General features: G+C 38.8%; 1 protein-coding gene across 1 annotated transcript in view; it reads right to left on the bottom strand.

Annotated features, from left to right (window-relative positions):
• SYT10 (synaptotagmin 10) overlaps positions 1-13,408 on the bottom strand; it is a 64,726-nt gene extending 51,318 nt beyond the window's left edge. Inside the window, exons 1-2 of the mRNA XM_025403128.1 lie at positions 12,956-13,408; positions 123-480 (exon numbers count right to left, since the gene is read on the bottom strand). Coding sequence (XP_025258913.1) covers positions 123-480; positions 12,956-13,106 — 509 coding nt within the window. The 5' untranslated portion in view covers positions 13,107-13,408. The remainder of the gene's footprint in view (positions 1-122; positions 481-12,955) is intronic.
• Between the last annotated feature and the right edge of the window lie 517 nt (positions 13,409-13,925).

The following is a 13,925-nucleotide window of genomic DNA, read 5'->3' on the forward strand; positions in this document are numbered from 1 at the left end:
TTCCCATTTCTCCTGTTTCTCTTTTCTTCCAACTAAAGTTTTTCTCTCTTATGAAATTTCATACACACACACACACCCACACACACACATACACCAGTTTTATATATTTAATCTTTCCTTACCGAGATGATGACGTAGGCTCAGTAATTTGTCTTTGCACACGTGCATGTTTAATTAAATGTTCTTTTAAAGCAGTTTGGACTTCTGCTGGGATGTCAGGGGAAGTGTGGCTGATTTTTATTGCAGGCTCAATAGCTCTTACGGCTGGCTTTTCATTTTCCTTAATTTCTTTTTTCTCTTCAGTCTCAAAAACTTCAGTAGGAGCACTTGAAATGCTCTGTGGAAGGGTAGTGACGTTGGAAGTCACAGGTTTGCTTTTCCAGCATGGCCAACACAGCTTCCAGAAGACAAAAAGTGAGACAACCAACAAGGCCAGTCCACAAAAGCTGACAACGACTGCTAACAGGCTGACCGAAATATCTGGAAAAATTATAATGTAAAAATGATTAATTAATATTGTACATTAAAAAGCAGAAATGAAAAGAAAATTTTACATCATAATTGTTATTATTTCCTGATTTAGAGTTTCAAAAACTCAATTTTAATTTAAATTGTAGGAAGAAAAAGTTAATAATCATTCCTGGAAATTCTCAAAGGAGATAATTGAAAAGTTCCCCCCCAGTAAAAATTCTAATTATATACAGGAAAATTATGATGTATGCATATTTCCAAGTATACTATGATGGGTCCAAGATTTTGCAAACTCCATTGATTCTTTCTGATAATTTTGTATTATTTTTGTTCCTAATTTCTCTTAATTTCTTGAGTCCTAAATTAATCAATGAATTGTGCTCTGGTCTGAATTTTTGTATCATCCCCAAAATTCATATGCTGACATCCTAATCCCCAAGGCCATAGTATTAGTAGGTGGGACCTCTAGGGAGGACATTAGGTAGCGAGGGAAGTCTTCATGAGTAGGATTAGTGTCCTTATAAAGTAGGCTAAGGGAGCTCTTTTGCCCTTCCACCATGCGAGGCCATAGCAAGAAGGTGTCATCTATGAACCAGGAAATGGGTCCACAGGACTAGTGCAGGCATTCTCCACGGGGACTTGACCCTGTACATTTTGCAATATAGAGAAGCAGAAAATTTTCATTTCTTGAAGATGTCAAGCTTTTTCCTCAAAGAAGGGGAAATTGATATATATTTCTTAAGGATGGGGGTTGGTCAAGATTCCATCATAATTACAATCTTGTAGCATCCTTGCATGGGGGAAAGGGAATTCCGTTTAATAGAAAACAGTGCAAGAAGTTAGATTAAGTAGAATTTTATCCTGAAAAGTAAAACTAAAATTATGTAAGCAAGCTTATTGTCTTTTATTTATGTTTTGCATTGCTTGCCATAGCAATTATGACTAATCATTAATAGTACTAAAAATGAAATCAAGTGCTTAATGCATTCTTCGTGACATATTTTTCCCCCAATAACAAGCCTTGTTTAACAAAATAAAAAGAACCTATCAAAAGATTGAGTGAGGATCTAGGAAAATTTATGAAGTCAACAAAAATTTTTAAAGACATTTTCATATTTGTGATTCATTTAACTATGACATGGAGTACACATTTAATTCAAAGAAAAATGAGTGGTCCCAGAAACATTTTAAATCAAGGTGTTGAAATGAAAATTTGCATTTCAGAACTAACATTTTGGCTAAGAAGAAGACAGAAGTGAAGGCAAGACTGGAAGAGGAAATACTAGTTAATAGATTACAACAGCTATCCTTGTGAGAGACTGTAGTGGTTCTGAACCAGGGTTGCTGAAATGGGAAAGAAAAGATTCCAGAGAAAATCAAAGCCCTAGTGAAGCAGTGTGAAGATTAAAAAGGACAAGAATGTGACTCACTGGGATGATGAAGTAAGGAACACAATGACTTCAATTTTGGTTGTATTGAGTTTGAAGTACTTACAGTCATGCAAGTAGAAATTCTGAGTAGGCTATTGGTCATGCATAAATGCAAGTTAAATAAATTGCAACTAATTTAACTTCCTTAAGTAGTGGGATCTGAATCCATAGAAGATAAATGCTCTTTAACAGAATTCTGAGTACACCAATATTTAAAGAAAGAGAGTTTTAAGGAATAAGAAACCTGTACAGAAGAATGGGGGAAAGGAGAAAGAAAGATATGGAAAAAAATCAGGTCAGTCGGTCTTCACAGAAGCTAGGAGAATATTTTAAGAAATGATAGTGTAGATCATTAAAATTCATTAAAGTTCAATTAAAACAAGAGTTGAGAAGTGACCATTAACTTTAACAAGTATATCTTTAGTGAATTCTATGAGACCAGTGAAGCAGACGTTGTGTTAACCAGATTACTCTGGATTAAGAAATGACTGGCGGCCGGGCGTGGTGGCTCCCGCCTGTAATCCCAGCACTTTGGGAGGCCGAGACGGGCGGATCACGAGGTCAGGAGATCGAGACCATCCTGGTTACCGCGCTGAAATCCCGATTCTACCAAAAACACAAAAAATTAGCCGGGCATGGTGGCAGGTGCCTGTAGTCCCACCTATTCGGGAGGCTGAGGCTACTCGGGAGGCTGAGGCAGGAGAACCCAGAGGGCGGAGCTTGCAGTGAGCTGAGATTGCGCCGCTGCTCTCCAGCCTGGACCACAGAGCAAACTCCGTCTCAAAAAAAAAAAAAAAAAAAAAAAAAAAAGAAGTGACTGGCAGTGTGGAAGTGGATTCTGTGAGAGTCGATAATTCCTTCAAGAAATTATACCTAGGAAAGGAGGAGAGAGAGGGAGCAATAACTACAGCAGCACATAGAGTTGATGAAGGTGTTTTTATTCCAATGTGCAATACCTCAGCATGCTTCAGAATAATGAGAAGGAATCAGTGGACAAGAAAGGATAGGCAATTAAGCAGAATAATTAAGAGTTAAGTCCCATAAAAGGTGACAATGGATGAGATCTGAAGCAAAGATCAAAGAATTGGATTGCTTCTTTCTTTGTAAGAAAGAGAATTGTTCTGGATGCCAGGAAGGTTATAGGTCTGGAGGCAGGAAGTCAAGTGAATTCTTGTTTATAACTAGTATTTTTCTCTCCAAAGGAGGAGTTAGGGTTAACTGCCAATTATGTTGGAATATTTGGGAATAGTTTGGGATATCTGAAGAGCGTGACAACAATTTGAAATAGGAACTATAGAGAATAGGAGAAAATTGAATAGGAAAACATCAGATGCTTGGTCAGAATATACATTTCTTTCGAAATTAGAGACTAATAAAGTGATGCTAGTCTGCCTGGTTTTAAAATCTTCTAAACATTCAGCAGCTTTGGCGTAGGGGCAGAGAGACAAATAAATTCATCCATGGATGAGGTTTTTGGTTTGTTTGTTTTTCCAGAAGAGTGTGATAGACCACAAAGGAGAGAGTATATTGGACAGATAAAATGATGCATCATAAGTAGGATGCCATATTTATTGAAAGAAAATTCAGAGATAAATAGGAAAGTTAATAGACTGGAGTTTCTAAATGAGAAAGATGAACTCAGGAGATTTTGGTTGGGGATTGAAATATTTGGATTTACAATGCTATGGTAGTATCGTTCACCATAAGGACAAGGGTTTGAGTATGATCATAAAATAAAAGAGGTAAGGTAGACTAGAGAAGATCACTGGAAGAAGGTGGCCAATCACCAGGAGGCCAGGGAGATGAATATGAATGTCCTGGCTTTTCTACATGGACTTTCAAGTTACCCATTCCAATGGGCAAACTTGGTGACTAGGCTCTCTAGCTCTAATTTTCATGTCTCCAGATAATTCAAAAGAATCCATTACATAACATTCATCCTATTATATCTGGAAAGATTAAGAGTTAATGAAATATACAGAAATTAGATTAGACTCTGAGATAATTAGGTTTAAAATTGCTCAGACTCTGGTTTGATTACATACATATGCATAAACATTATTCTGCCACTGTCTGTCCATATGTCTGTCGGTCTGTCTGACTATATATCTCTAACTAATTTTAGTTAGAAATATTTTACTCTTTTATCATGTCTTAATATCCCAAAATAAAGTGACACAGTTAGGAAAAACTGAGAAAAAGATCACTGCCATCAGAAAATACAGGGAACTTCTAAAATGCGACTTCCTCAGAAACTTTTAGTATAGCACAACTTTGCTAAAGTCTGTATAACCAGGCCATAACATTTGCATGATCTTGTCCACTGAGACTTAAAAATACTGCTGGGTCCAATTACCTACTACCCACGCAGCTAACTATGATCATGCAGAAAAGCACAGGCCAAGTGTCCTGTTCTCAAATCCAATTACCACTGCTTGAATTGATACTCTTCTCTGTGTCTCTCTGTATCTTTTTAAAAAGTTTGAAATTCTAGTTCATTTTTAACTTTTCAAAATGTACAAAAATGTGATTTCCAATCATTAATCAGAAATTAATATAATTTAGTTCATCGATATTCCAAGCCTTTTGTTTTTCCTGCTCCGTGTTGTTGCCTGACCACACTACATGTTTGCTTATGGCACCATTTCACAGAGAAAGAGGGGCAATAAAACTCAAATCAGCAACTCTTAGTCAAAGATGAAATTTTGGGATTATCTCTGAAGTTAATTTATTTATACTATACATCTGATATTACCATTATAATAATTAGGGCATGCTTCTGATTTCTATAACAGGGGACCAAATTAATAGTGACTGAAACAAGATGGTTTATTTCTCTTTCATGTGAAACGAGACTGTCCCAGCATAAACAGGCCACAGCAGATTTATCACCTCCAAGGTGCCTGGAATTCTGGTTTGTTTTACATTTTTGCTCTGCTATTAAAAGGTCTTTGCTTCTCTTTAACGTCCAAAATGGCAAGGTACTATGTCCATATTTCAGCTGGATGGAAGAAGATAGAAAAAGGGAAGGCTATGTCAATATTTCAGGCAGCTAGATGGAAGAAGAAGATGGAAAAAGGGAAGGTGAAGGTATGTCATTTCATTTTAAAAGTACAAATTTGAAGTTGTGCACATCACTGCTAACTTCCCAAGGGTCAGGACTTAGTCATGAGGCTATACCAAACTGGAAGGAGATGGAAAAATGTTCTTTTAAAATGTTTTATGCTGCCATATTCTTAAAAAAAATAAGAGATCCTATTGTTGTGAAGTAGAAGCAGGAGATGAATATTGGGAAGCAACTAGTAGTCGCTTTCTCATCGATAAATCTAATACATAATATAATCAATCACCAACAATCCTTGCATGTTGCCTCTTATAATGCCCATTTTAAATGTATTGATCTTTGCTTTTCTCTTGAATCTCAATAAATGGTAAAAATTATATTAATACTATATTTAATCCATTATCAAATAAATACTTTAATACATTTTGCATTTTTGAAATCAGGATGTTATCTTAGTATTGATGGCTTGTCACAATAGCTAATAGCCAGGCAATAATTGTGTCATAATTTTCGTTATTTGTGTATGTGCTAAAGCAAAAACATCAGCATCAAAATTTATAGAAGTCCAAGTGGCTCGTAAGAGAATACTGGAGAAAATACTGAAGCATATCCTTTAACCTTACAAGTCAATTTTTTGGAAATGTGTGGTGAAGGTGGTGAGTCAGATGTATTTAGAAATACTGATAACATCCCACATATTTGCACAGTTAGCTTTAGAGCACAGTACCATTGGCCTGTATATCTTTTATGAATTCTTTTAAGAAAAAAAATGTATCATTAACACTTTTTATGGCATAGAATATGAAATGTATGGAAAAGCAAGGGCATCATTAATTCTGAATCAAGAAGCCGTTCAGAAGAATCAGACTCAGAATTTTAGTTTTAAAATCACTTTTAACCTATGTATTTATTTTATGTTTTCCTTCTATATTTGTGCCAGAGTGATATAAGACTTCTTTAAAAGTCTAATTAAGTTTTAAAAGAGGTTATTTCTATACATATAAAATAAAAGTCGCACGTAATTAAAAAGCATTGTGCCATAGTTTATTTGGCAACATTCTCTTTCCTTTCTTGGTGCCACATAAAATAATGGTGCATCTTATAATAAAGGCATCTCTGATTTGATAAAACATGGTACCAAATATGGTATTCAAATATCTAAATTTATTAAAAAGCTTTACATATGCTCATAATTGAGTAAATTATAATTTGTGACTGTATATTACTCATATATTTACATTAACTTGAACATCACACATAGCATCACATACATTTAATTGATGGCACTAGTACATTTAATGCTTGGCACAGTGGCTTTCACATAGTAAGTGCTCAATAAACATTGCTTGAATAAAGGCATAATGCTAACCCCACTTCTCAGGTACATTAACAGCTCATATTGTAGCAGATTAGAAATGATAGGCTTGTGAATATTGTTTTGTCCATTAGTCCTATAAATTCATGACTACTAAAACATCACTAAGGGAATAAAATTAATAAATACTGAAGAGAAAACAATAGTCCTTTTTAATTAAGACAATTTTGTGGTATGGACAAATTGACATTTACAAGGTTTTAAAAATTGACTGTTTTCTAATCGACAATGGAATAATAAATTAGATACTAGATCATAACATACATCAAGGTCCATCTAAGTAAAAAAAAGGTCATTAATATCAGTTCCTTTCTATTCTCCTTAAGATGATTCCCCCCTTCTGGCTCCAAGGCCATTACAGCAGAATTCCATAAAGAAACAAAGGTGTTAAAGACTTTTATTAATTTCCGGTAATAAACCCATAAGAGCTTCCACTTTTTTCCCTTGATAGTCTACGTGAGGCATGTTGATGTCAGCTCTTATAGCTTCAGTGACTACTTTAACATTATGAAGAAAAAGAAAATTACCCTATAAAATAATAAAATAAGTCATCTCTTTAGTCAGGAACTCTGTTTGTAAGCTTGGTCAGTGTTAGGTATTCCACCAACAGAGGAAACTGGCATTGTGCAAGTTAGACGAAAGACCTACAATAGTAACACTCCTTATCTGAAGGTTCAGTTTCTTTGATACATTCATACTAATGATGCTCTGAGATCTTTTAGTGGGTGACTCTCAGCTCTTTTTCCTTGTCATATTTTGTCTCCAATGCCTCATAGTACTGAATTTTTAACAGTATACACTGTTAATTACTTAACTTGACCAAAATATGGTAGGAAAATACAGTACACAAGATTTTAATGAGTTATTTTTTCTAATTACAAATTAACAAAAACAATGTAACTGGTAATTTAATATCTGTTTTCACTACAGACTTATTTATAAACATATGAAAGGAACCATATTTGGGATTTTATGAGTTCAAAGTTGTGCATTTCAAATACACTAAAAATCTTTTATGTGATTTTACAGTTGACACAAATCAATTGTATTTGGCCAAGAATATGTAAACACCTACTCATACACTGAAGTACACATGTGTGTATATAGTCAAGTTAAGAAAAATGAAAAACACTGCTTGTTATATTTGGATGACAGAAAATCTAATAAAAAGGTTTCGGATTTGGGTCATAATTGCACACTAAGAAATTTCATTAGCCAGTAATTATAGCCAATAATATAATAATAATAAGAGCTTATCTTCACAGACATTTTTTCCAATGCCCTTTGGCGCCAAGGATGCCCCCAGAATCTCCTCTTCCTATTCCTACTCTTCGTTAAACCTAGGTTAAAATCTAAGAAGCCCTGGTTTCTTAGCCTATCTCCAACACTAACTAGTTGTGATTTGAAGGGAAGTTAAATTTCTTTGCTTTGGTTTTCACATCTGCAAAATGATGATTCCCACTTTCAACTGGAATGATTAACAGCAATCTGAATAATGAGATGGTTACTTTTCCCCTGTCACTTTCTACTTAGCACACTAACAATGGTTTCCTTTTACTGCCATACATGAATATATTGAACAGAGATTCTAGAACTTGTAGACCCAGCGCTTTATGCAACACTTACAAATTTGCCATGGAATTATAGCTCCACCTGAACACACTCTGAAGAAAGTCAATGGATACCTATATCAAGTTCAGTTGCTTTTTCATGAGTATATTGCTCACTGAATTGTAGCTTTTAAATGTTTCAAATGCTGTAATTTCTGCTGTTATCATAAACTAAATATTCTGTATGTCTATGTAGCATATTAGACACTGGTGACACAAAAACACAGATGTATACAATTTAATTGCAGAAGGGATTTGGAGGTTATTAAGACAGACTCATTATTTTACAAATAATAAATTTGAAGCTTCTTGATAACAAATCCCAAGATGCATTCATTCATTAAAAAAATATTAATTGGGCCGGGTGCGGTGGATCATGCCTGTAATCTCAGCACTTTGGGACGCCGAGACGGGTGGATCACCTGAGGTTGGGAGTTCGAGACCAGCCTGGCCAGTATGGAGAAAACCGCCGTCTCTACTAAAAACACAAAATTAGCTGGGTGTGGTGGCACATGCCTATAATCCCAGCTACTCGGGAGGCTGAGGCAGGAGAATCGCTTGAACCTGGGAGACGGAGGTTGTGATAGCAGAGATCCCACCATTGCACTCCAGCCTGGGCAACAACAGTGAAACTCCGTCTTAAAAAAAATAAAATAAAAATAATAAGCAAATAAATAAATAAATAAAGTAGCTAGTATGAACCACAGATTTTTCTAGGCACTGAGGATAAAATAATTAACAAGCCCCTGCCCTCAAAGAGCTGACATGCTATTGACTTAATGTGTACATCGTTAGTGGAATAAAACGTAGATCGGGAAGAATATAATCATATGTTCAAAATAGAAATGATTTTAATTGACATTGGAAATTACATTAAACATTTATGGTAATGATTGTTTTCTGCCAGAATTTTGTATTTAAAAAAGCTTGTAAATGAATGCAGATGCATCTCAAACAATTACCAATTTTTTTTCAGAAAACCAAAATTATAGTAATGACTAAGTTTTTTTAAATGTGATTTGAACTTGCTATACAAAATCACTCATAAGAATTAGATGTCAGAGACTCATAGTTCATAGAAAAAGGAAATACAGCTTTTAATTTGTCACAAAGGAAAAAGAAAAGGTTAAAGCCAAAAGAAATTCCTGCCAATACTGCTAACATACTGGGAATTAAGAAGAATAAATGTTTGCTGAGACCTCTTTGGTTTTGAAGATAGGTCTCCATTTCCGTTTGAAGTAAATCAGACCAAGCACAAGGTGTATTGATGATCATGTGACAATGAGGCTAGACATAGCAGAAGCTGGCCACTCTGCAGTGGAGTGACAATGTGGAGGAAGGAAAAATACCCTCTTATATATCCTTCTTCAAATGGGCCTATCATTTTGAATTCACTGTGGCTCTATTATTCTTTTACAGACCTACAAGTCTCAAGGAAAATATTCTGCTGATAATATGTTTGTAAATTGGAATTCTTTATACAATCACTAGGATGTGTAAAACTCTGTTATGGTGATTAAAAAATGATAACTCAATTAATTGGGTAGTCATTTGGTTTGTCCCTCTACTATGAAGTCCCTCTACTAATTTTAAACCTTTATCGTAGACCCACTGTGCCTTGATCTTAGAGGGAAATTATGATGTAATTCTTAAAATTTTACTTAACTATCCCTTTTCTTATCAGGTAAGTACTTTAATAACATTATTTGCCATATACCTACTTATTATCCCTACCTCTAAGAAACGGAAGAACACACGTATGAATTTAAAAGAATTTGTATAAATTTTTATTTTAGAAATTTTAGTCCCAAATTAAAATTGTGTAAACATGCAAAATTAGAACATGAATGAATTAAATGCTTACGAAAATCTTTAAATTAAGGTTAGATCTATACAATTGTGATGTGAGCTCAAGTGAATGAGCTTAAGTGGGCTTGATTAGTTGTGATTTATGAGGTGTGCCTTTTAAGCAACATAGGTTCCTTGAAATTGATAAGCATTTGAGCAGCAATTAAGGAGTAACCAGACATTAAGCTAAATCCAGTTTAAAAACGATTATATATATTCAGTCACAGTATGCCTGAAAAATAACTTTTGAGCCCAATATATTGCTTTGTATTTTCCCTAAGCACTCTAATATCAAATCATATTGTGCATTGAGATGAATTTAGTGGGTGATATATTTATTTGGGGAGAGGGAAAGAATCTGTGGTAAAAAGACTCAACATATCTGATATTCTAACAATTGCACATGGTGAACTTTCTAGAATATTAGTAATGCTGGCACATATAATGACTCTGATAAACTACGCCAAAAGAGTAAATGTACCTGTGTTGGCAACTTTAGTGTAAGTCTTCACCAATTTCATTTAAGTATGAGATTGGTCATATTGCGATCATACTGTGATTGTGAAATCCTCAATGGCAACAATACTGCTGCTGCTTCTGCTACTGCTGATATGGTAAAAAGAATGGTGATGCTTGCACTTCACTGACATTTACAAAACCAGTAAGATAATATCTTACTTACATATGTGATTTGTAACTCCCTTCATGTAGAATGACTTTAACTGGAATTACCTGAATTTCTCTCCCTCTATCTCTATGTGAAGAAATTAAAAATATACACAATTTTGGAGCTTGTAATTATTACTGTAATGTTAGAACAACTAATACCATCTGGGCAGTGCTGATTAACTTTCAAAGTAAATAAGCACTGTGCCATTCAACATTGTTGATGTCTTCCTACCAAAAATGCCCTTCTCATTAAACAATGAGTAGAAGGATCACTGGAAGTGCTTTATTTAGGAACCTATAATAACAAGCATGAGGGCACAAAGTTATAAGAAAATCTACTTAATCTACTTTGAAGAACAGTGTGACGCTGAGTGGCTAAGAAATATATATTATGTAGTCTATTTTTCCTCCTAAGGGGAGGAAAATATTCTCGCAATTGTTTTAGGCTAATTTTCTCACTTTTTATTCCCAAGGAGAAAAGTTCAAAAGGAATTCAGACTACAACTACTTCTTGTGGTGATTAGGAAAAACTGAGAACCATTTCTATAATTCATATACTGTATTTTATCTGAAACTGATATAGTTGTTTATTTTGGGCAGATTTAGAAGTTGGGATTTGGTTTCTAATTTTCACATATTTTCCTCATTACTAGCCAATCTGAGACCTGGGCAACCCCTATTTGGTGTGTGATCACAAAAGGGCAGGAAAGAGGAAAATCAGTAGTTTTATTCACAGCATCAACTATTCAATTACCAAAGCACAGTCTTCAAACTTAAATACTCTAATTTCGTCCAGCGTAGCCTCTTCTCTCAGTGTTACCTTTAGCACGTGTGTCACTAAAGACGTTTCAGAAAAGCTTACCTAATATCACCACAGAGGACTCGGAGGTCACACTATACTGGTCTTTACCTCATACTTAGCAACGATACACACGACACAGAATACAACATGCCCACCAGTGCCTTCCACTGAGTTTCATACACTCCTAGGAATTTAACACCTACTGAACGAATGGAAATGATTATCAGTTGTGTTTATACACTGACAAAATTTTAAAGTTTTCCGTTCCAGGGTCCAAACAGCGGCATCTCTTCAAGCTCTGCCAAGTGCAGACAGAGCCCCCTTGGCTCGCGTTGCCGTGGATCAGAGAATTCCAAATCCTGCAGCTACTCATGTGAACGACGGAACGTAAAAGCTAAACTAAACCCATTCCCGCTCCCCGCTTGGCTTTGACGCAGGGGTAGTGGTGGAGATTCACTAAATGTGCCCAGCTTTGCTCCCTCCCAGCACGCAGGGCTCCATGTTGTCCTGCTCTACCCCGAGCCTGGCTGTTCAGCTCTTGTTGCCCTGACTACCTTCAACGCTTAAAATTCCGCCAGGAGATCAAAATGACAGGAAAAGCAAAGGGAAAGAACCTAGAAAAGGAATGGCAACCTTCCAGCCGAAAATCCCGAAAGCAGTGTTTTTTGACTCCTAGTGCAACAAGTGACCCTCCCAAGCGGCTCTCGAAACCACGCAGCCCGCAACTCGGAGATCCACCTCGCGTGCGCCCAAGCAGCACAGCAGGCTGGACACACCAACCTGTTCCCCAATGGTGACCCAAACAGTGACTCGGATTCGATTCTTTCCACCCCCAAGCCTTGAGGAAAATCCACTTGAGACTTTTTTCCATCTCCAGATTTCCGACGGTCGATATCCTCCTCCATCCAGCCCACTTCCTAGTTTCCTGAAGGGTAGGGAGGACGTCTGTGAGTTGGATGTATGAGAGCGTGCGTGTGCTAGGGATTTTAAACGTTTCCCCTCTCTTCCACTTCTTCGATATGTGCTCTGAGCTTTAGGTGTCGCCTCACAAATGGGATCAATAATCCCTGCTGTTTTACCAACTTTGTCATGAAACCCTAGAAAATCATATATATTAAAAGGGCTTTAGAAATTGTCAAGTACCCGAAAGGTTGCAGCCGCGGGTTACCTCGGAGGCCAAGGCAGCCACCTCTGCAAGGGAGTTCTGCGTCCAAGCATAGATTGTCCGTCCCGCCTGGCCCCCATCAAAAAGGCCGGGACCAGAGGCTGGTGAACGAGCGAGAGCAGCCCCAGTCCCACAGGTGAGCCGCCCCCACAAGCAGCCGAGCCGCGAGCCTTCCCGGCGCAGTCACCGCCCGCACTCACCTCTCCACTCCGGGAGCGAGATGGGAGGCGTGGGAGAGCGCCGAGAGGCGCGGCGAGCCTGGGAGCGGGAGACGGCGCCGGGAGGCGGGAAGCGGACCAGAGAATGGGAGAAGCCCTGCAGGTGGACAGGAGGAAACAAAACCCAAACGCCCCACCCTCGAAGTCGCCAGGAGCTGAGCGAAGGAGGGATCGAGGTAGGAAAGCGCGGCGCCCCAAATATGCCCCGGGAGCGGCGCGGGAGGCGCAGAACCCCGGAGCTTGCAGCCGAGCGCGCGGGGTCCCAGCGGAGCGCGAGGAGGCGAGCGGAGCCCTCCCGGTTACCTGTGCTGCCTCCGCCCTGGCTGCCCCTGTCCCGAGGGAAGATGCCCAAGCACTTCTCCCATTCCACCTGGCCCGCGAAGCACAGCTCGGTGACGATGTGCAGCGCCTTCTGGCACAGACCGTTCACTCCGTCCTCCTTGTGGAAACTCATCGTTTGGCCTTTCTTTCGTTTTCTCTTTTTTTCCCCAGTTAGCTGTCTTTTCTTCTTCCCGACCTCTAGACTAACCCCTCGGGCGTCCTAAGCCATAGTCCGCCTGCCGTGACTTTAGCTGGAGAGCGCGCAGCTGAGAGCCGGCAACTCTTAGGAGCCCCACGTTAGTCCCATAGCGGGAGCGGAGGGCGCAGGGGAAGAAGAGGCGCGCGAGGAGGCTGCAGCTGCGGCGAGGTTTGCGCCAACTCTCCCGCCGCGCGAGCGAGCCGAGGCGAGCTGGAACTAGAGACCCGGCATGGAGTGCTGAGGGGAAGGGGGAGCCGTAAAAAAGCCAAAGCCCTCGACTCGCAAGCACGCCCCCCTCCTCCCCCCAGCACACTGGTGTTTCTGGCGGGTGCCTGGCGGCGACGCGTCCAATAGCAGCCCGGCGCGGGCGCGGGGTGACTGGCGGCAGAGCGCGCAGACCCAGCTCCCCGCGTCCTCTGGAGAACGGACTCACGAGGGAGGGCTGGCAGCCCGGCGCCCCTGCCGAGGCTGGAGTTGCTCATCGTTGCCCAGAGCTGGCCCGAGGAGCCCTCTCCGTTTTCCCAGTACTCTTCCCTGCATCAGTGCAGCCATCCACGCCGCCTTTGTCTCTCCAACTTTTCCACGCATGTATTCTACTTTTTGTGCTATCTGCTTCTGCCCTTCTGGAAAAGCCATCCCAATCGAAGAAAAACTGAAAAAGTTAATTAAAAAAAATGAATGCATGAATAAGCAAACCCTCTTAGGTAGGTCACAAAATAAAATGTTATTTGTACTAATAATCAGATAAGATTC

Source organism: Theropithecus gelada, chromosome 11 (assembly GCF_003255815.1).
Source record: "Theropithecus gelada isolate Dixy chromosome 11, Tgel_1.0, whole genome shotgun sequence".
Classification (NCBI taxonomy): domain Eukaryota; kingdom Metazoa; phylum Chordata; class Mammalia; order Primates; family Cercopithecidae; genus Theropithecus; species Theropithecus gelada.